The sequence below is a fragment of the Budorcas taxicolor genome, chromosome 11 (genome assembly GCF_023091745.1).
Source record: "Budorcas taxicolor isolate Tak-1 chromosome 11, Takin1.1, whole genome shotgun sequence".
NCBI classification, from domain to species: Eukaryota; Metazoa; Chordata; class Mammalia; order Artiodactyla; family Bovidae; genus Budorcas; species Budorcas taxicolor.
Window position 1 is genome coordinate 35,030,139 of NC_068920.1, and position 21,335 is coordinate 35,051,473.

The 21,335-nt window shown below is 51.2% G+C and overlaps 1 protein-coding gene across 2 annotated transcripts in view; it reads left to right on the top strand.

The window, feature by feature from the left end:
- TRAM2 (translocation associated membrane protein 2) overlaps positions 1 to 21,335 on the top strand; it is a 65,570-nt gene that overhangs the window by 37,032 nt on the left and 7,203 nt on the right. For both annotated transcript variants that reach the window (XM_052647985.1, XM_052647984.1), the window contains exons 3-5: positions 14,204 to 14,313; positions 14,746 to 14,862; positions 20,282 to 20,340. In XM_052647985.1, coding sequence (XP_052503945.1) covers positions 14,204 to 14,313; positions 14,746 to 14,862; positions 20,282 to 20,340 — 286 coding nt within the window. The remainder of the gene's footprint in view (positions 1 to 14,203; positions 14,314 to 14,745; positions 14,863 to 20,281; positions 20,341 to 21,335) is intronic.

A 21,335-nucleotide genomic window follows, 5' to 3' on the forward strand; every position in this document is an offset into this window, starting at 1 on the left:
GGCTTTTAAAAAATGTCAGAATGCCAGTTTATTAATTCGTAAAGAGATATCCAGGGGCTTCCCTGCTCATGCAGTGGTAAAGAATCCGTCTGTAATGCAGGAGACACAGGTTCAATCCTTGGTTCAAGAAGATCCCCTGGGGAGGGAAATGGCAACCCACTCCACTATTCTTGCCTAGAAAATTCCACAGACAGAGGAGCTTGGTGGGCTATAGTCCATGGGGTTACAATGAGTCCAACACCACTTAGCATCTAAACAGCAACAGCTGGACATGACCTAGCAACTAAGTCAAAAAGATACACAGCAAAGAGATATGCACCTATCAGAGGTGGTGCCTGTACTTTCTTTACCGTTCTACCCAAAATCAACTTAGAGGGGCTGCCTGCCAGATCCTAGCCCAGCCTTGCTTTGTTCGTTACTGGGAGAACGTACCGTGGTTGAAGCATGTGTGAGTGGGATGTGGCTTTATTGTAGGAAGGGCCTGTTTGTAAAGCCAGATCATGATTGATTGTTTCAGTCTGAAACTTTCCAGGAGAAATTAGGTGACAAGTGATATCCTAAAAGCATCCCTCTTCACAGCAAGGGTAACAAGTGAGGCTTCCTGCTCCCCGGCCGAACCCAGAGCTCCTGAGCAGGAGGCACTTCCTATCCTGCCCTCATTTGTTTGTTTTAACTAATTAGTTAATTGATGAATCCAGACAAATATTTGTGTGCCTGCTGTGTGCCAGGCCCGGTCTGTAAAGTAATTCATGAAACACGTCTGATCTCTGACTCATGAAACTTAACCGTTTATTAGGGAGGGTATGGGTACTACACAGCAAACAATAAATAATTACAGTTGTGATATGGGTGTCGAAAGGAGCATACAGGTTGTGCGATAAGAAAACATCAAAGGGTGGTTACCAGATGTTCCTGGGAAACTGCTGTTTGAACTTCTGGTAAACAGCTGGTGTGAAGGGGCTTGGGGAGGGGGGTATGTGCAGAAGAAGGAACATTCCAGACATGGATTGGCATGCACAAAGCCCCCAGGTGAGGCACAGACACCTCGGCATGTTCTAGTAACTGAACCAAGGCCAGTGTGTCTGGAGCCAGTGAAGTTTGGCATTTTTCTCAGGTGGGGCAGTTGTGTCCCGGAATCCCCATCCAAGCCAGAATAAGGCCTGGGTAGAGGTGGAGGGATGTACTGACAGAGGAGATAAAGTATTGCTAAAGAGCCTGGCTTTTGTTTAAATCTTGCCACTGGGGCTGTTCAAAATAAGACTGGCACATCACCCAGAGAGACAGTGCAGTTAGAGCAGCCTGCTTAATTTTGCTTTGAGCTCCTTGGTCACCAGACCAGTGTGTTGGTATTTGGTTTGTAAGTTGCAGAGGAGGGCCAGCTTCTCACTGGAAAGAAGCAGTTTGCAACCCAGGGCAGAGGGCCCTTGAAGCTGCGGATTTAAACCCCACACCAATGGCAACCCACTCCAGTATTCTTGCCTGGAGAATCCCATGGACAGAGGAGCCTGGCGGGCTACAGTCCATGGGGTCGCAAGAGTCGGACACTACTTAGTGACTAAACCACCACCACACGCCCCTCTTTGGGACTTCCCTGGTGGTCCACTGGTTAAGAACCCATCTTGCAATGCAGGGATTCGGGTTTGATCCCTGGTCGGGGAACTAAGATTCCACATGCTACTGGGTCAACTAAACCCATGGGCCATCAAAATAAAAATTAAAAAAAAAAAAATTAAAAAACCCTCCCACTCACATCTCTTCCAGCCTGCAGCTTCTTGAGGATGAGTCCTATTTGTAGAACCAGGGTCAGTTCTGATTTCTAAGGTTTCTTCTTTCAGTGGCTTGCGACTTGTTCAAATCAGTGTTTAACATGTGGATTTTAGGAAAGCAGCGACGCTTTTCATATAACTGGCCTGCTGATTCTAAATCCCTAACCTCCCTCGGCGGAGGTGTTCAGGTTCTACAGGAAACAGCCAGTGGGAGCGCTGAGGAGTTTCTTCCCGGTTTCCTTTCCTCCATCTCCTCTCTTCTTTCCAGCTCCCAGCATGTGTTTATAGGCCAGCGGTGAGAACAACATGCTGCAAGCTGAGTGGCTTAAGCAACAGAAATGTAACATGTACTGTAAAAGTGTAAGAGCAAGGTGTCAGCAGGGCTGTGCTCCCTGGCTTGGACCAGCGGGACACCAGTCTTTGTGTTTGTAGCCATCTCTGCGTCCAGTTTCTCTTTCTGTAAGGACGTCAGTCATATCAGATTAGAACACATTCTACTCCATCATGGTCCCATCTCAACTATTTACATCTGCAATAACTCTCACTCCAAATGAGCTCACGTTCTGAGGTGCTGGCCGTTTGGACTTCACAGGAGTTTTGTTCGATTCAACTCATAATGCTGGCTAAAAAATGCATGACTCTGTCATATTATATTAAGCTAGCTAAGAAGATTAAGCTCCATTCAGAGAAATGAACTAGAAGAGAAGATGGCACAGTCCTTGCAGTCAGAAGTTGTGCATCCTGGGACAGTGTCAGTGTCCCTGGGGTTTTCTTTAAGGTCAACAGTGATGAAGCAGGAAGTGTTCTTGGCACATCATTCCCACCTGTTAGGGTTGCCAGACTTTGCAAATAAAAATCCAGGACTGTCTGTTAAATTGGCATTTCAGAGAAACAGTCCTTTTTTTTTTTTTTTTTTTCAATTCCAGTGTAAGTATATCTCAAAGAATATATGGGGCATAATTATACTAGAAAAGTAGTCTTTGTTTATCTGGAATTCAAGTTTAACTGACCATCATGTATTTTATCTGCAACCATACACCCAGCTCTGGCAAGGAATAAAATGTCATGTTTCTGATGTTAACCATCAGACAGAGTCTTTCTGATTCAAATACCCTACAGTATCTGGTATTACGGCCAGAAGTATATAGACTGTAAAAGGTCAGCAAAGAACAGAGGCTTGAGTCCCCCCACAGACAGACTCGTGGCTTCCTGACCCCCTTCTGATGTAGAACAGGGGACCCCACACAGGCTGAAATGTACCAGCTTCTTTTGAGTTGTTCTAAGAGTTTGCTGAGCTGTCTTGGGCAAACCAGGTGGTGTCAGGGTCCCCATCCCTATCTGTCAAGTTGAGGGCGATGGTCACTGTCTCCACCCAGCACCTCCTGAAGACAGGGATCCAGGAGGCACTCACTCCCCAGATTGTCACAGACCTGCACCATCTGGGAATTGGTTAGAAACACAGACTCCAGGCCCCGCCCTGGATCCCTTGTGGTAACGAGACCCCCAGGTGTCTAAAGTGCTGCTCCCCGTGCTCTGGGTGGAACCCGCTAAGTAGGCTTTCAGAGGACCCTGTGCTCCCAGCCCCCAAGTTCAGGGAGGGAAACCCCCTAAATCCAGGAACTCATTTGCATCTTTCTGTTCTCGTCCAATTTTGGCTTTTCTAGAACTGTTTTTAGTCTGAGGCGTGGAGGTGGGGGGTTACTATTGTTGGGTGGATTTGGTTTTGAGCGGGGGGTTACTATTGTTGGGTGGATTTGGTTTTGAGCGGGGGGGTCACTATTGTTGGGTGGATTTGGTTTTGAGCTGGGGCTGCCACTGCAGGAGGCAAGGGCACCTAGGTGTTCCTGGCACCTGGAGAGAGAAGGCTGGGTGTGCAGGGCCTGTTCCAGAGAAGGGCTGGTTTCACAGTGAGGAAGGAGGACAAGGACCATTCCCTGTTGGTCCCGGTGGCTTTATCACCACCAGCTGCCACGTAGCATTTAACAGCTGGAGATGAAAAGCCCAGGGACCCCCCAGGGTCCCTCCCCCGCACCATAGTGTGGCCCTTGTTCTCACAGCCCTCCCAGGGCGAGACACACGGCCCCATCAAAACAACCTCAGACAGATGGTTTTAAAGCCTCATTCAGCTGAAAGCCTTTGTCCAGGGCTCAAGAGTGTGTTTTGTTCCCTTGCTAGCCGGTAGGAGTTAGCCCTGTGCTTTTATCATGTACTTAGGAGATTGGCGGCACGTACCAAACAGAGCCCCTGTTTGTAAGATGAGCTTGTGGGAGACTAAGAGGGAAGAGACAGGTGGGCGACAGTGACTCTGGAGTGGAAACCTGACGTGACTACAGGCGGAAGCTGCCCAACCAGGACGTGTGGTCTGTCCAGCTGCAGGAGACTTGAGACTCGCAGAGTCTGGCCTTGTCCTTTTACAACAAGGAAGAGAGATGATGGAAGTTCCTAAGGATACACCAGTAAGGACAGAGGCGGTGCTGGGCTGTCACACCCCTGAATGCGAATGGGATGGTGGGCGTGGCTCCAGGGGGCCCACCAAGGCTGGCAGAGAGCTGGCTCCATCCTAGTCCCCCTGGCCAAACAGCTGCCAAGATGCCTTTTTGCCCTGAGGTCCTGTCTGTATGAATAAGAGAAAATGAAAATAAATCCAAGTCTTCACTGCCCTCACCATATTGGTTGGCATCTGAAGAAGCATGGGAGTTTATAGCCAGGCCTGGGTATAATCTTTTTTTGTTGTTAACCTATTAACCTTTCTTAGTCTGTTCAGGCTGCTGTAACAAAATACAGACCAGGTGGCTTATAAACAACAGAAATTTACTTCTCCGAGTGCTGGAGGGTGGAGTGCGAGATCTGGGTGCAGTCTGGTCGAGTGAGGCCCCTCTCGCAGGTCACAGGCTTCCTGCTGTGTCCCCCCCCCCCCCCCGTGGTGGGAGGGGCAGGGGAGCAGTCTGGAGCCTCTTTCATAAGGGCACTAATTCCATTCATGAGGGCTGCACCCTCAGGGTTTAAACACCTCCCAAAGGCTCCACCCACTAATACCATCGTCTTTGGGAGTTGGGAGTCCAGCGTGAACTCTAGGGGGGACACCAGCATTCGATCATAGCACTTATTATTTAAGTGTAACAGTTGTGCAGAAAAGTGGACGCACAGTCATTGATCAGCCCTAGGTAACAGCCCCTCAGAAGTGTGTCCCTTTCCTGCCTAGACTTGATTTTTATCCAGTCCCCCTGTTACAGCCCAGAGAGTTTATGCCACGTGGAGCTCCTGAGGTTTAAGCAGGGGCCGCTGAGTTGCTGTGGCTAATTGTTAACCAGCCTGAAGCCTCCAAGCGGGCAGCATCTTTGAATAGCTGCCTCCCCTCCCCCACACGGCCATTTCTCCTGAGCAAATCTTTTCTTCTATCTAGCCAGGATTGGTTTTTTTTTCTTTTTTGCTTAGTTCTTACTGAAGTAATTTTTGTCCTTAAACAGTGAACCTGATATTTTTATCCAAGTTAAAAGCAAGGCTGAGATTTTAGACATTTCTTTGGTGTATGATCTTGAGTTGTTTTTTCTTTATGGCCCTCAGTTCACCTTGTCCCCTCTGTAGGCGCTCTTCAAGGACTGCACAATTTCTTCCTAGGCCTCAGACTTGTGAACCACAGTGAGGCTGAGTGTGTGCCTCTGGTATTTCTTTCTTGAAGGCCTCAGGCAGAACTATACACCCTTATAGAAAGAAATGGTTCACCAGGAAAACTCCGCAGAGGCTGGACACTTTTATTTGCAGGTTCTCTTTAAGGAGTCTCTCATTTTTTGCTACATTTTTGTATCATAAAAATATCCTTGTCTTCCTACGTCCAGTGAAACTGGAGAAAAATATATTGCGACAAATCGTGCAGTCTGCAGTTAAAATGGTGACTTTCAAGATTCTTTCATTCTCTGAACAGCCTGGGAGAGAGAGTGTGTGTGTGTGTGTGTGTGTATTAAGTTTGCTAAGGCTGCCATGATGAAGTACCACAGACTGGGTGGTTTGAACAACAGTAAAGCATGCAGACACTTAGGGGCACAGTGGGATGAGTTTTTGCACCTGTGTGTGCCATGCACCCATCCCCCAGGGCAGGAGGCAGCCCTTCTAGCTTCCTCAGACCCCTCCTGTGAGCGCCCCCTCCCAAAGCAACCGCTCTCTGCCCTCATGTTTTCTGATTAGTTTGTCCTGTTCTCGCCCTTCATTTCTCCCTGATTTTTTTAAACTGGCTTCATTGTCTATATGGACAATGTGTTGGGATCCCCTGGTGACATTAAGCATGGATTCCTGGGCCATGTCCAAGTTTCTGATTCACTGGCCTTGGGGTGGACGTGCAGCAGCGTGCTCCCCTGGGCTCCCTGGGGAGGTATTGTGGTACCTCGTTACAACTGTGTGTTATAAGACGTTGTAACCCAGGCACCCGGAGATGAAAACTACTTGGGTTGTTTTCGTAAGGGTGCTGTTAAAAGACATGCTGCCGTGCACCACCTTTTGCAGGAGTCATTTTGAACATGGCAGATACGGCTATACGACAGATCCCCAGAAGTGGAATTGCCATATCCAAAGGCCGATGGTTTGTAATCTCAGCGGAAATTTTCAAATCGCCTTTCCAAAGAGGTGGTCCATTTCGCATCCCACCGCAGGGTGAGAGCCTGGTTTCCCATAGCTTCAGTAAGAGTGAGCGACCAGCTTTGGATTTATGCCAGTCTGACAGGGGTGGGCTGGTATCTCACTGTGTCTGTAGTTCGTTTCTCTTCTCAGTGAGGTTGAGCATCCTTTTCAATGTAAAAGGGCCATCTGTGTTGTTTTCCTCTGTGAATTGTCTGTTCAAATCCTTGGCCCATTCTTCTGTTGGGTTTGTTACCTTTTCATCCTCAAGTTCTAGGAGCTCTTCATACATTGGAAGATCAACCTTTGTTTCTAATCCGAATTATAAATATTTTCCCCTCAGACATCATTTGCGTCTTGATTTTGCTTTTGGTGTCATGTCAGAGTTCTGGATTTATTTATTGTGTAGAAGATTCAGAATAATGAGGAAACAGTTGCCCGCAAGCACAGAAACCAATAGAAAGTAACTCATAAATCCAGGTTTGCAAGGGTGAGGAAGGAAGCTCGGAGCAAAAGAGGCATCCAGGTTGTACAGTGGTGTTCTTTGAAGCACCAGGTTTCGGGACAAAGGCAGAACCCTCGCTGGCAATGCCTGGACTTTAAGCGGATGTAAAGAGCGGATGGGGCATCAGCCGTAGCTGGCCACTGGCCAGCTCGGGTCCCTGGGAGGAGGTCAGACACTGCACAGCTGTGTCCAGACAAGATGGGACTTGTGGAGGCAGGCGGGAGAAGCTGCTTCCAGGTGACACCAGGGAAAACGGGAAAATGTCTGTTAGTCATAGGAAGCAAACAAAGCAGGAGGTGAGAGGGTGCTCCCGAAAGGGCCGGCCCCACCCGAGGTTGTCGGGACAGCCGGGCTCGTACCGATCACGTTGATTCTCTTTTTAAACTTGTTGTTGTCCAGTTGCTAAGCCGTGTCCAGCTCCTTGTGACCCTGTGGGCGGCAGCACACCAGGCTTCCCTATCCTTCACTTTTAAACTGTGATCAGAGATAAAGCGAGTGCCACTTTTGACAGGAGACAGGATGAGTCACTCATAGAGGGAGGGTCATTATTGAAGGTGCTTCTTCCAGGGCGAGGTTAACCCCTCCTGGGGATATACTGACCTTCTCCATCGTGGTGCGCAGGAAGAGGACTTGGAATATGGGCGTTGGGAGGTGTCAGGAGGCATCTGGGCTGGGGATTGTAAATCAGTGGCCTGTGGTCAGAGCTGGCTTATATGCGTATTTTCTTTGGCCAGTTTGGTAATTGGCCCATAAAGTGTTTTTACAATTTTGGAATTAGTCACCAGCATTTTAAAATCAGATGATTTCATGTAGGGAATCTCTCTCTCTTTCTGCTTTTGAAATACGGGGCCACACCCCTCCAGTGGCCTTCCCCCTCCTTCCTTCACCCGCTCGGGGCAGATGCTCTGCACTTGACCATAGTCACCACTCCTCTCTAATGTGCCCCCAACACCGAGACTGCCTGGCAGCCACTGCGTGTCCCAGTCTGAATTGTTGTTTTACTTCTAGCAAGGTTAAAAGGGGTGTCACTCTTTTCTTAAACTTGTTTCTCTCTGAAAGCGGAAATGTGAAAGACAGACCGGGAGGGCCCTACAGCTGGGGAGAAACAGTGGGGAGCTCTGTGGTCCTGAAGACTGCTAGTGAAGCAGACCCTGGGTTGAAAGGACTTACCTGAAGACGCCTGGACCACTTTGCTCATTGCGTTCCCCGCCTGGTCTCTGCGGGCGTTTGCTGTGACTCTGGGTTGGAATCACCTCTCTGGTCTAAGAGCTCAGATGTGCCAAAACATACTCTTCTTAAAAATCATGGCAGCTCAGAAACTTCCCTGGTGGCCCAGTGGCTAAGACTCTGCACTTCCAGTGTAAGAAGTCTGGGTTAGTTCCCTGGTCGGGGAAGTAAGGTCCCACATGCCATGCAGTAAAGCCAAGAAAGGTTTTTTTTTTTTCTTTTAAAAAGGGACCTATTGGCTATACCCCAATACAAAATAAAAAGTTTTTTTAAAAAAAAGACCTAAACTTTTATTTTAAAAAATCACAATAGCTCACTGCCAGACTGCTGCCATTCTTTTCTGAGAGCTCATACAAAGTGGGGGTGCTGCTTAAAGGGTCAGAGCTCTAACATGGGAGGAGAGAGGATTTTTTAAGAATTTGTTAGCAACCAAACGTTTAAAAAGAAAAAAAAATCCATTTGTTTATAACCTCCTGGAAAAACACAGGTTTCCGACCTCCATAGCTCCGTGGTGAGCAGAAGGGGCCAAACCAGTCCCCTTTCCTGCTCTGATTAAGGGCAGGAGGGTAGCAGATAAGGGGAGAGCGGTGGAGATGCTGTGCGTGAATCAGAGCACAGCTCGTGAGTGTTTGTGTGATGCTCCTTGCTCTGTGGTAGGAGAAAGAAGTCCCAGGATTAGCTTCTCACCAGTCAGGGTGTGGGTTCAGGGCGGGGGTCATGAACGGGGGGGTCCTGTTGACCCAAGGTGGCTTTGGGGGCCGGGCTGGGCTGTGGGGCCCTGGGAGACCTGAGAAATGGCCCTGTCCCTTAACCCTGTGAGGCCTGCTGCTTCATCCACTCTGCTTCCCCATGGATGGGGACAAGGACCAAACAAGACAGCATGTTGACGCATTCTGAAACTGTGGGCGCTACCAGAGGACAGATTCCAGAGGGAACTTGAAAACCGTTCCGCACGGCCAGCCCACCAGCTGGTCCTTGTGAGTCCATTGCCCACATCTCTCGGAATTTGTCTTCTCAGACATCACGCTGCCACCCTCCGAGTGGAGGGCATCCCTGCACCCCACCCTGGCCTCCTATGGGCACCTCCTGACCGCTCTGCTGGCCCTATTCCAGCCCACTTAACCCTTCCATCTGACAGGAAGAGTGATCTTTACAGAAGGTGTCTGTGGCTCAGCGCTCCAGAACCTTCCCTTGCCTTTGGATGCTTGTCAGGGGTGGGGGGTGGGGCGTGCCATGGCCTGCTCACCCCTGCTCTCCAGGTCGCCCAGTCCTCTGCCCACCAGGATCTTCCCTGGTCGCCTCTACCCAGACCTCTGACCGGCACACCTCAGCGTCACACCTCAGTGACGCCTCCTCCCCAGGGCCTTGCCCTCATCATTTCCTGCCCACGTCATTAGCACTCATCATACCCGGCTACTGTTTTTTTTTTTTTCCTGTCATGAAATATGCCTGTCATGAGATGCCCAATCTTACCCGTTTCTGAGTGTCCAGTTCAGTAGTGTTAAGCACACTGATACTGTTGGTGCAACCTCCAGAACGCTTCATCCTGCAAAACTGAAACTGCATCCATGAAACAGCGGCTCCCCATCCCTCCCCCGCCCCAGTCCCCGGCAACCACCATTCTCGTTGTCTCCCTGAATTTTTCTCCTCTGGGGCCCTCTGGTAATGAAATCATGCAGTATTTATGTTCTAGTGACTGATTTCACTTAGCATGATGCCCTCAAGGTTCTGTGTAGCATGTGGCAGGGTCTCCTTCCTTTTTAAGGCTGGATAGTGTTCATGGTCTGTGTTATGTATGGACCATAGATTTTGTCCTTCCATTCATCTGGATAGACACGTGGGTTGTTTCTACCTTTGGTTCTTGTGATATGTGTTGTGAATATGGGGTTTACAGATACTCCATCAAGATCCTGCTTCCGGTTCTTTTTTTTCTGTATCCGGAAGTGGAATTGCTGGATCATCTGGTAGTTCTATTTTTAATTTTCCAAGGAATCATCATACAGTTTCTGATAGTGACTACGCCATTTTACATTCTCAAAACAGTGCACAAATATGGTTCTAATTTGTCCACACCCTCACCAACGCTTATTCTTTTTTTCCTACATTGTGGCCATTCTGATGGATTAGAGGTGGTACCTTATGGTGGTTTTGATTTGCATTTCCCTAATGATAGTGATGTTGAGGGTCTCTCCATATACTGGTTGACCATTTGTGTGTCCTCTTTGGAGGAATGTCTGTTCCTTTGCCCATTAAAAAAAATTATTTTCCATTATGATTTATTACAGGATATTAAATATAGTTCCCTGAGCTATACAGCAGGGCCTTGTCTATCTAGTTTGTGTATAGTTGTTTGTATCTGCTAATCCAAAGTCCTGCTTTCTCTGCGCACCCCCTCCCCCACCTCTCTCCCCTTTGGTAAGCATAAGTTCTCTGTGTCTGTGAGTCTGTTTCTGTTTTATAGATAAGTTCATTTGTGTCTATTTTGGATTCCACTTATAAGTGATATCACATGGTGTTTTGTCTTTCTCTGTCTGACTGACTTCACTTAGTTTGATCATCTCTAGGTCCTTCCCTGTTGCTCCAAGTCTTTGCCCAATTTTCAATCTAATTGTGTTTTTTTGTTTGTTTTGTTTCTGTCGTCGTTGTCGGCCTCTGGTTTTGGGTATAGAGAATTTGGTGTGTAGCTGCTAAGCTGCAAGAGGGCAGGGCTGTGCCCACCTCATTCCCTGCCATGCCCCAGTGTCCAGCATGGAGCCCTGCCTGTGGTTTATTGGTGGGTGAGCAAATACGCATGGAGCTTTTATCAGCAAAGGAGTAAAAGAATGTTAGTCCACGCATCCCTTCTTGTTTCAAGAAGGATTTAAGGCTTTGGTCACATCTCTTTGGAAGCATAGTGAATGGGGTGATGAATGGAAGTAATTTGAAGAGGCTTTAAGATGGATAATCCAACGTCTTGACTTTTTTTTTTTTTTAAGATTTATTTATTTCGGCTGCGCTGGGTTTCTTTTGCTGCGCGGGCTTTCTCTAGTTGCGGTAGTCAGGGGTTACCCTTCGTTGCGGTCTGAGGGCTTGGCAGTTGCCACTCGAAGGCTCTAGAGCACTAGCTCAGTAGTTGTGGCTCACGGGCTTAGTTGTTCCGCCACATGTGGGATCCTCCCCAACCAGTGATCGAACCAGTGTCCCCGGAACTGCAAGGTGGATTCTTAACCACTGGACCACCAGGGAAGCCCTTGACATGTGTTATTCAACTACTTTGGGGCCATGCTTTTTTTGGTTGAGTGCTGTTTTGCCTAATAAGGCTGGTCTTGATGGTGAAACTTTGAATGTATTATTTTATAGTTTCAAAATATGCTGCCAACTAGTTAGTCTCCGTTGATCCTCCATTCCGAAGGCTGGGAAAGGGTGATGCCGGCCTTGCAAATGGAAGGGCAGAAGCATAGGCTGACCCACACGCCCGCCTCTTCCCTTCCTCCTGTGCTTCCCCCGTCCTGGGTCCCAGCTCCCCTCCTGCATCTCAGCCCCTGCCCCCGTCAGTCACCTCGACTGACAGGTCTCGGCCACCGACGGCCCTCCTCCCTCCCTGTTTCTTCTTCCACTGGACTTCCTGTCCCCCTGGTTCCTTACCTGTCTCACTGGCATCTGCCTCCAGGCCCAGTGCTTAGGCAGCACTGCTGCCAGAGTAGACTGTCTGAAACCCAGTTTCCGCATTTTCCTGTTGAGTTTGAATTCTTCGATGTTTCCACGTTGCCTTCAGGATCATGTCCACACCCTTTTATGTGGTGCCCTGGCCGCCCTCAGCAGCGTGTCCTCGTTTCCTGCATCCTTAGCAGATGCTCCTCTGCCCAGGATGCTCCACCGCCCCCTTCCCCCCCACCCCCCACTGGCCCCCACCTGCCTACCCCTGCTTGTTCTCAAGCTTCTATATCATCACATTTATCCTGACAGGCTACCCCGCCTCCCCCGCCCCAGCTGGAGGCTCCCTCACCTGCCCTGGCTCCCTGTGTGGCTGTGTTTACCTCTTGCTGCCGCGTGGCTGGCTGCCTGCCTGTCTGTAGGTCTTTCTACTTATTTGTCAGTCTCCTGGCTGGTCTGTGCTCTCCGAAGCTGAGGCAGTGTCTTTGGTCTCCGTGTTTCAGCAGTCAGCCCAGCGGCTCTCACAGAGTAGGGAGTTTGTGGAAGCAAGGAGGGAGAGGACGAAGGAAAGCTGGCCTGATCTCAAAGTTCATGTCTTCCTGCGCCCTCCCCAGCCCACTCCCCACCCCCTCCACCACCCACCAGTGCATTCTTCCGGTCCAGGGTGGAGGGTCATGGGTTGGCTCCCAGAGTGACCCAGTCAGCTCTGCTTGGCTCTGTGGCCACCCTGAAACTCACTCACCCTGGCCTACCTTCTGGTAAACGCATCCCAGCAGAGAGAGATGACTCATGTGCGTGTGACTCAGCGCAAAGGCAGCACAGCTGGAGAGGTGGCCAGTGTGTCTGCCTGGGGGAGGGCGGGCCACGGAGCACCAGGGCTCCAGGCCTGGGACCTGAGCTCCTGCAGGTCTGCCAGCTGGATGGAAGGCAGGAGCCTCCTCTGTCCGTGGAGGGAGCGGTTGCACTAGCAGAGCTTTGCAAGACTTAAGATATCTGGAATTGCATCTCATTTACCACTACCAGATACTATTTTTAACAACTTTAGTGTATGTTTATAGGCACTGGTAAGCATCTTGCATGTAACCAAAACAACAACAAAAATAATAGCGGATACTTGTACAGTACTTCCTATACAGCAGATACTATTCTAAGTAAGCACTTTGCATTTTTGAAGTCACCTAATTCTCACAAAAATCCTATAGTACAAGAATTCCATTGTCCTCATTTTATAGATGAGGAATCTGAGGCCCAGAAAGGTCACACATAGAGGTGCCCCAGAGCTACACTGGGAAGAAATGACATTCTCTTTATCCATTCATCTGTCGAAAGACACTTAGGTTTGCTTCCATGTCTTGGCTTTTGTAAAATAGTGCTGCTGTGAACACTGAGGTGCTTGTATCTTTTCGAATTATAGTTTTCCTCTTTTTTTTTTCCTGGATAAAGATGTTTTATATATATACAGTGGAATATTACTCAGCCATAAAAAGAATGAAATAATGCAGTTTGTAGCAACATGAATGGACCTAGAGATGACCATACTAAGTGAAAGTAAGTCAGACAATGACCAGTATTATATGATGTAACTCATATGTGGAATCTAAAAGAATAATGTGAATAAATCTATTCACAAAACAGAGACAGGCAGACATGGAAAACAAGCTTATAGTTACCAAAGGGGAAGGTAGGGGGAGGGATAAGTTAGGATTGACAGATGCACGCTACTATATATAAAATAGACAAGCAACAGGGAATTGCATATAGCACAGGGAACCGTATTCAGTGTCTGTGATAACCAACACTGGAACATAATCTGAAAAAAATTACATATAACGGAATCACTTTGCTGTGTACCTAAAACCAAAACAATGTTATAAGTCGCCTATACTTGAGATTTTTTTTTTTAAGAGGGAGGAGTAGGTTTCCTGGTGGCCTAGAGGTTAGGACTCCGGACTTTCGCTGCCATCGCCTGGGGTCAGGAACTGAGATCCTGCAAGCCGCGCAGTGTGGCCAAAAAGCAAAAAGAGGGAGGAGAAAAATGACAGTTTTGATATGAGCTCAGGTTTCTGAGCCTGCACTCTGAACCCCACCCCGTGCTTTCTCAATGAAATCTATAATCTGCAGTCCCGTTTTTACAGAGGAGGTGATTATGGCTCAGAGAGGTTGGTCACTTTTTCTGTAGTCACACAGCCAGGGAAAGATGGAAGCTGGTTGTCTCCAACCCCTAGCTGCAGCCACCAAGCCCTCCTGCCCAAATCAGGGCATGCCATGGGCTGGCTTCTCCTTACCCCTCCCCACTGGTGCTCCCGGGGCCCAAGTCCAGAGGGTGGGTGGGTTCTCCGGAGTAAATTCTTTCTTCTCAGGCTGGCGTCACAGCCAAAGGGAAGCCCTTGATGGCACGTTCCGCTCCAGTGTCCCTTCAGCTGGGGGTTGCAGGGCTGCTGACGTGGCTCTTTTGCCTCCGCAGACGGCGAGACGGTGCACTACCGCTACGGCCCGAAAGACCTGGTCACTGTCCTGTTCTACATCTTCATCGCCGTCATCCTGCATGCCGTGGTGCAGGAGTACATACTAGACGTGAGTGCCGGGCCTGGGCTCGGAGGTGGGAGGCTGAGGGGACGCGCGGGGGGAGCGGCCGCAGCTCGGAGGCCTCCGTCCCCTTTCACAGGCTCCGGCTGGCCCTGGGGGGCTGACCTTCCGCACCACACTGTGGTCCCCCTCCCCCTCCCCGCCTCCTAGTAGCGGTGTTTATTCCCGGGAGGGAGCTGCCTGAAGTGTGTCGACACGGCGTCATCGGGGCTCACCCGGCACGGGTCGGGGACATTGCCTTTACATCTCAGCTAAAGACATGCACCTCGCCGCTTGTTCAGAGTGCTTGCCTTCAACTCAACACTGCAGCACTCACACGAAATAGCTTCAGCCCCTTTGTGGGGAGAGCAGAGGTGTTTGAAACCTGCCCGTTATCCATACACTTATATATTAACACGCGGGTCCCTCTCTCTTCTTTAGAAAATCAGCAAACGGCTTCATCTCTCCAAAGTCAAGCACAGCAAGTTCAACGAATCTGGGCAGCTGGTCGTCTTTCATCTCAGCTCGGTGATCTGGTGCTTCTATGTGGTGGTGACGGTGAGTGGTCCTCGTGACTGCTGACGGCTGGGGCCCGGGCAGCCGTGGTATTGTGGTGGAAGAGGGATCAGCGGTTTAGGAGCTGTGTGAAGCTGGGGAGCATCATCTGATCCAAAAGATGTCACCGTGATGGCAGCGTACAGCTCCATAGCTCTGTGTCCCCTCCCAGGGCTCCCGCACCGTGCTGTCCCTTGAGCTGAGGTTTATGTTCACCTTGGCACCTGGGTCATGGATTGAAGGAATCCAAGCTCAGGTTTCTGGTCCTGCGGTCATGTGGTTCTGCAGCGGACAGGACTTGAGGCTCTGCTTCTGATTCACCATGTTGGCCTCCCAGGGCATGGCCAGCCCTGCTGTGTGCACATCAGGCCCCCGAGAGTTAGCACCGCCCCCATCAAATGTCTGGAGGAGCAGGCAGCTGACCTGCCTTCCCTCTTTGCACAATACGACTCTTAAGCAACCTTTGATACAGCAAAATTCCTTTGTACAGCAGAATGTGGACAGTCCTTTGAGGTTCACTCTAACAAGCCGGTCGTGCTAGGAAGTTTTTAATTCCCCAGCCACAGCCTGGAGCACCTCCTGTCTGTAACCAGGTGTCTTCCTCATGAGCTAGAATCGTCCTGTGAGAAATCCAGGCCAGGAGCTTGGAAAATTCTGCAACCTTGTGATCTTTTAGGAGCTTCTTTCCCTGCCTCCCCTGACCCCTCACCCCCTTCCTCTTCCTTAGCGACAGTGGCCCACTCTCCCATCCTCAGGACCCTTCTGTCCCTGGTCTGAACCCTGGGCCCATGTTCTCAAAGCAGGACTCAGCATGTCCTTCAGCATGTTGCCTGTATTTCTGGTACCACTGAACACTAGGGATTTGAAACCCAGGGCCCCAGGCCTCTGTGCTGCAGAGCAGGCCCTGGGGCGGACTTTCAGTGTGGTCTGTGCGAGTAGCGCCCCCTGCTGTTGTGCAGCGCAGATGCAGCCCCAGAAAGTGTACACACCGCTGGGCTCAGATCTCTCCCTGCTGCTGGCTGTTTGGGTCCCGTGGCCTCTGGAGACCCGGAGCTCCCTTGAGGCAGAGCAACCCTGGGGTCCTTCAGATACCTCACTGCTCTTGCTTCATCTCTGAATCACTGTTGCCCTTTCAGTCTCACCCCACCGTCCACCCGAACTGTGACCCAGCTACTCACCCAGGGGATTTCCCACCCCCTCCAGAGTGTGCAAGGCTCCATGCCAAGTCCCTGCTTCTCCCGGGCCTGTCGAGGGCTTGGAAGCGAGGCTTGTTAGTCTGGAGCGGTCGCACTTTCCTGCGTTCACTCCTAACAGGCTTTTTCTGTGGTGACAGCCAGGCCTCCACTCAGCATCTCCAGCTGGAGATAGAGACCCTGGAAAGTTCCAGTGACCCCGGTCCTTATCCCCCATGTGGCTCTCAGCCTTCACATGCTCCCTCCACGCCATTCCAAGTGAAAGTGACTGAAGAAGAGAGGGTCCTCATGTAAAAGGAGTAAAAACAGCTAGGTTTTTAAAATCATATGTTTCTGTTATGATGAACTTTTTCTCAATTCTTCTCTTTCACTCCCCAGCCAGTTCATCAGCAGGCCCCCTGGCTCCACCAGAACGTGGAGGGCCTGTCCCCTGCTTTCTGCCTGCATCTCTGCCCCCAGGCTGGTGGGTCTCTCCAGGGGACACTTGACAATATGCTCCTGGCATCTTGTGAGTCGAGGCCAGCGATGAGCTGAGTGTCCTGCAGTGCACAGGAGAGTTTCCACAGCAAAGACCAGTCTGGCCCTGGGCTTCACCAGTGCCACAGCTGGGCAGCCCTGATCTGTAATCTAGGCCACCATCATCCTTGCTGGACCACTTGTAGAAGGAGGCTGTTTCCACTCCTGTGTCCATCCACCCACCCCTATCCATTTTCTGCCCAGCCAGACAGATCTTCATAGAATGTAATCCAAGTCATGCACCCTCTGCTTTCAAAGCTGCTGTCCCACTTGTAGGGAAATTGTGCTTTTTCCTGAGCTCTGGGCCGGCCTTATCCATGTCTTCTCACTCGCCCCAGGCCCCACCGTTCTAACTCTCCTGGCCTTCCTGCCTCCTGGGCTTCACAGGCAGTGCTCTATCCCCTGACATCCCATGCCTTCCAGCTCTCCACCTAAATGTCACCTCCACAGAGAACGCCCGTCCTCTTGTATCTGCTGCACTCTGCCCTCTACTCTGGTGTTTGCTTGTTAACGGGTGTTCTCTGCGTCCTGCTTCTGCCTAGCACTGCTCCCAGAATTGTGCTCACAGCTGGCCCCCAAGTTCAGTGCTCGGTGTGTTTCCAGCATGTACAGAGTGCTCTCTCAGTACTGTTGTGAGAAGGAATAAACCGCAAATGTATCTTCTTGTTCCAGCTTTCAGCAGTTTTTAAAGTAATCAATCACTTGTTTTTATGAATTCAGAGATCTTTTTTTTTTTTAAACATGAGCCATACATAAAAGGTTATAAAAAGAGAGTAAAAATTGATCCTAAATCCCTCCCCCACAAAATAACCAGTTTTATCTTGGCACTGGATTCAGATTTCTCTCTGCATTGATGTAGGCAGGGTGATGGGGTTGTAGATGGGCCAACTGATCATTTAATAAGAATGTCAACCTCCTACCTTTCATCTAGCCCAACTGCTGTTCATCGTTCAGGGCAAAGAAACAGAACTCTACTGCGGAAATCAGGCTGGGTTGGTGCCTGGCCCCCCTGCCTGGCTTCCCAGGGATGCTTCCCTTCCTAGTGTGGGCCTGCAGCTGGGCGCTCAGCGGGAGCCTTGCCCTGGAGCACCTTCGGGGCAGGTGTGCAGGCCAGGGCTGCCGCCTCCTGACAGACAGCCTCCTGGAGCGGAACCTCCACAGTGGTGTTCCTGAAGGACCGGTGGGTCCAGGGAGCAGCTGACCATATCAGGACTGGATTCTCCTCTTCCATTGGTGCTTTCTGGCTGTGGGGGAGGGGAGGGAGTGTGGAGGCTCAGCGGGCCTCCTTGCTGCCTAGTTGATTTGTAGAACCAGGAAGAAACAGAGGACCCCAAAAGCCCCCAGACAGCATGCCCGGCAGCAGGGAGATCTGGGGGTGGCGAGCCCACACTCTTACGTGCTGAGCTCCGAGGGTCCCGGCCTGGGCCTCCCTGGGCGGCTGCCTGGCCTGAGGTCTGGAAAAGACTGTTCTCAGAGCAGTGAGTCATTCTTCCTCTGGCTGCCCCGTGTGCCTCCCTCCTGCCCTGCGCGGGCAGGCAGCATTGTTGTGGGGCGTTCTCTCTGCTGTCGGTTGCTTCACAGTTCTGACTTCCTTGTCTCCTAAATGAAGGGCCAAGCCGGGAGGGCCCCTGTTTGATATCCCAGGATTCTCTGGGCTTTAAATTTCTGTCAGTGCTGCTTTTCTTGGCCAGTCTTGTTTTTTGGCTGAAATTCTCCCACCTCAGTCCTCGAAGTACCATTTTCCTCCTTAAGTACACTGGTGCTTCTTCCAGGGAGGAACGTCCTGCCTGCTCTGGTTTCCTGGAAGGGAGGGTGGAAGGCTGTGAACCTCTGTGCCCAGGGTTGGTGTCTGATGCAGCTGGCTTGTGGGTGGCAGCGAGGGGTGGCCTCAATGCAGGAAAGCCCTGTCTTCACCCAGCTCGCCCTGGAGCCTCCCACTACTGCCGGACGGTGAGGAGGAAGATGGAATGAGGCCGGGAGGGTTTGGGGGGAGACCATGGCTGCCCTGGGCCTGTGGCTGAGGGCACCCAATCAGTTGGGAAGCTGTGTTAATAAAGCCCTGGTCGTGGGTTTGGGGCCATGGGCCATACCTGAAATGTCTTCAGGTGTTTAGTGACTCAAGTGGGGGTAGACTGGCCCTCCCGTCCAAATAAGGCTGAGGCTCCTGTAGCCACCTGGAGGTTCCCCTGTGAGCCACTGGGCCTCCTCTCCCCAGTACAGCTAGTCCTTGGTCCTGGTGGGAACATCTGAAACTCTCGGCCTCCTCATCCAAGCCACTAGCTCGGTTTCTTTCTGATGGACCGGGCAACCGGGCCTGGGGTGCCGGGACCAGGAGGCTGGGGATGCAGCTCAGATTTTGGTTGTACTGCTGAGAAGCCACCTCGTTTCCGGGGCTCCTTCCTTGCCCTTCTCTAAAATGAGGTCAGGCTGCCATCACCTCTGTTCTCTTTGAGCGTCCCGTTGGCCTTCTCGCTCTTGGTGGGTTGTTTCCTTGTATGTTTTGTGATCCTGGATAATAAAGTCATCTTTAGCAAGGCTTTGCGTGTCAGAACCCTGTATGTCCTTGGACAAGAGTATGTCCCGGTGGTCTGACTGGCCTGCAATACCGCCAGTGCTGAGTTCTTAGGTGGGGACTCCTGGACACAGGTGATGTCCATGTGCACTCCAAACCCACGTGAAAGTGAATCTGAGGTTACAGACGTTCAGGAGGTCATATTTTTTTGTTTCCATACTGAGCCGAGGGTGAGCAGACATTGACCTTTTCTCCCTCTGTTCTTTGTCAGATCCTTTCTAGTTTCCCCTTCCTCTGGAGTGGTAGCCATTTGAGGATCTTCCTGTCCCCATGTGGGTACATGTGCCCTGGTCCCACAGCCTCAGCCCCCTGCTCTGCCCTCCTGGGCCCTAGGGGTTTTGCCTTTCTTATTGTGAGCTCAGCTTTGCATCTGAAAGAACACTTGTTAGATTTCATGCAGCATGTCCAGGTGTCTTCTGATCAGAAGGTGTTCAGGTTGCCTCCCCTTACTCTGTAAGAGGCCCTGGGCTAGATGCAAAGAAGGGCTAGAAAAGAACCAGGAAAAAAAAAAAAAGGCCGGAAGAGAAGGCCCTTGGTGTCCTGGCGCTAGGACAGGGGCTGCACTGTGAGATGAGCGTCACACAGGACACCGTTGGGGAGGCCTGTGGGGTCCTGCCGTTGTTTTTACTCACGGCGTTGTGAAAAACCAGAGGAGGCTTTTCATTTCTCCAGTGGACGGTGATTCTGGAGTTGATCTGCTTATTCACCCTGCAAGCATTTCCTGAGTGCCTGCATGCCAGGCATAATACTCGACACTGTCACATAAACATAAACTGTCACATTTATTTCTAACAATAACTCTGGGAGGGTATTTTTATCCTCATTTTACAGACAAGCCAGCTGAAGCTCAGGGAGACACACTTGCTCGGAGGATGCGGCCAGTCAGGGTCAGACCCACAGTCAGACTCGGGTCTTCAGTCAGACCCCAGAGCAGGGCTGTTCCTCCTGCCTCATAACTCCTTTTTATGATAAAGAGACTGGCCAAGGGCCAGAGGGCCTCTGTGTTCAGTTTCCCGTTGCCTCCTCATTCTGTCATCTGGGGACTAGGTATGTCTCTGACCCCTGACCCCCGGGCCTGCCCCGGGTCCCCGCTGGCCTCACAGTCACATCTCTAAACGCGGTCTCTTCCCGCCCATGACAGGAAGGATACTTAACAAACCCGAGGAGCCTCTGGGAAGACTACCCACATGTGTATCTCCCGTGAGTATTGTCACATTCTGTCCCCAGGGAGGAGCAGGCTGGGTGTGCCAGCTTCTCGCCCCAGACTGGCCAGAACATGGGCCGGTGGGCATGAAGACCGGACGCCCCCCAAGCCTTCTGGGGCCAGTGTCGTGGAGGCCGGTCTGGGAGCTGCTGCCTCCCTCAGCGCTCGCGGGTGCTTCCTGCTGGAGCTCGGGTGCTTCCTGCTGGAGCTCGGGTGCTTCCTGCAGGAGCTCGGGTGCAGGGTCTCCGCCCGGCTGCTATCAGGGAGCACTGCAGACAGCGGGGGTCCAGAGGGCTTATAAACCCCAGACAGTCCTTCCTTGCAGTTCTGGAGGCTGGCAGACTTAGCGTCTGCTGAGGCCGCTTTCAGCTTCACAGATGGCATCTTCTTCACATGCAGAAGTGGACAAGGGCCTTTATCACCAGGGCCCTAATCCCACTCGGGAGGGTCCACCCCTGTGCCCTCATCACCTCCCAGAGGCCCCACGTCCTGGTACCCTGTCACTGCGGGGTTAGGATTTCAAATGTGAATTTCAAGGGTAGGGGGCATAAGCCTTGGGTCTGTAGCGGGTTCCTAAACTGCCGGGAGGGAGGGGGAAGCAGAGCTACTGCCTGGAGCCCTGTGGGCTGCGCCTCCTGGCACCTGCTCACATCCACACCTGCGTCTATCTGAGCTCCATCGGACGCAGCACCCTCCCCACTTCTGTTCCAGTGGGGTACCAGGAGGGCAAAGCTGGGCCCGCATGCTCCTGAAATGACTCTCAGCCTCTCCTAAGACCCTTAGAACAGCAGCCCCGAAGACTTAGCGGAGTTAGATCCATCCTCTGCGGCTGAGACCCCTGCCTTCGTTGGCATGTACCCGCTGCCCACTACCTCCTCCCTGACAGGGCTCTGGAATCAGGCCCCTCCTCAGCCTTTCCTCTTCTGGGCTGAAGACCCCCTGCCTCTGTCTTTTCATGGGCTTCCTGTGTCCCTCCGCATGTGGAGCAGTG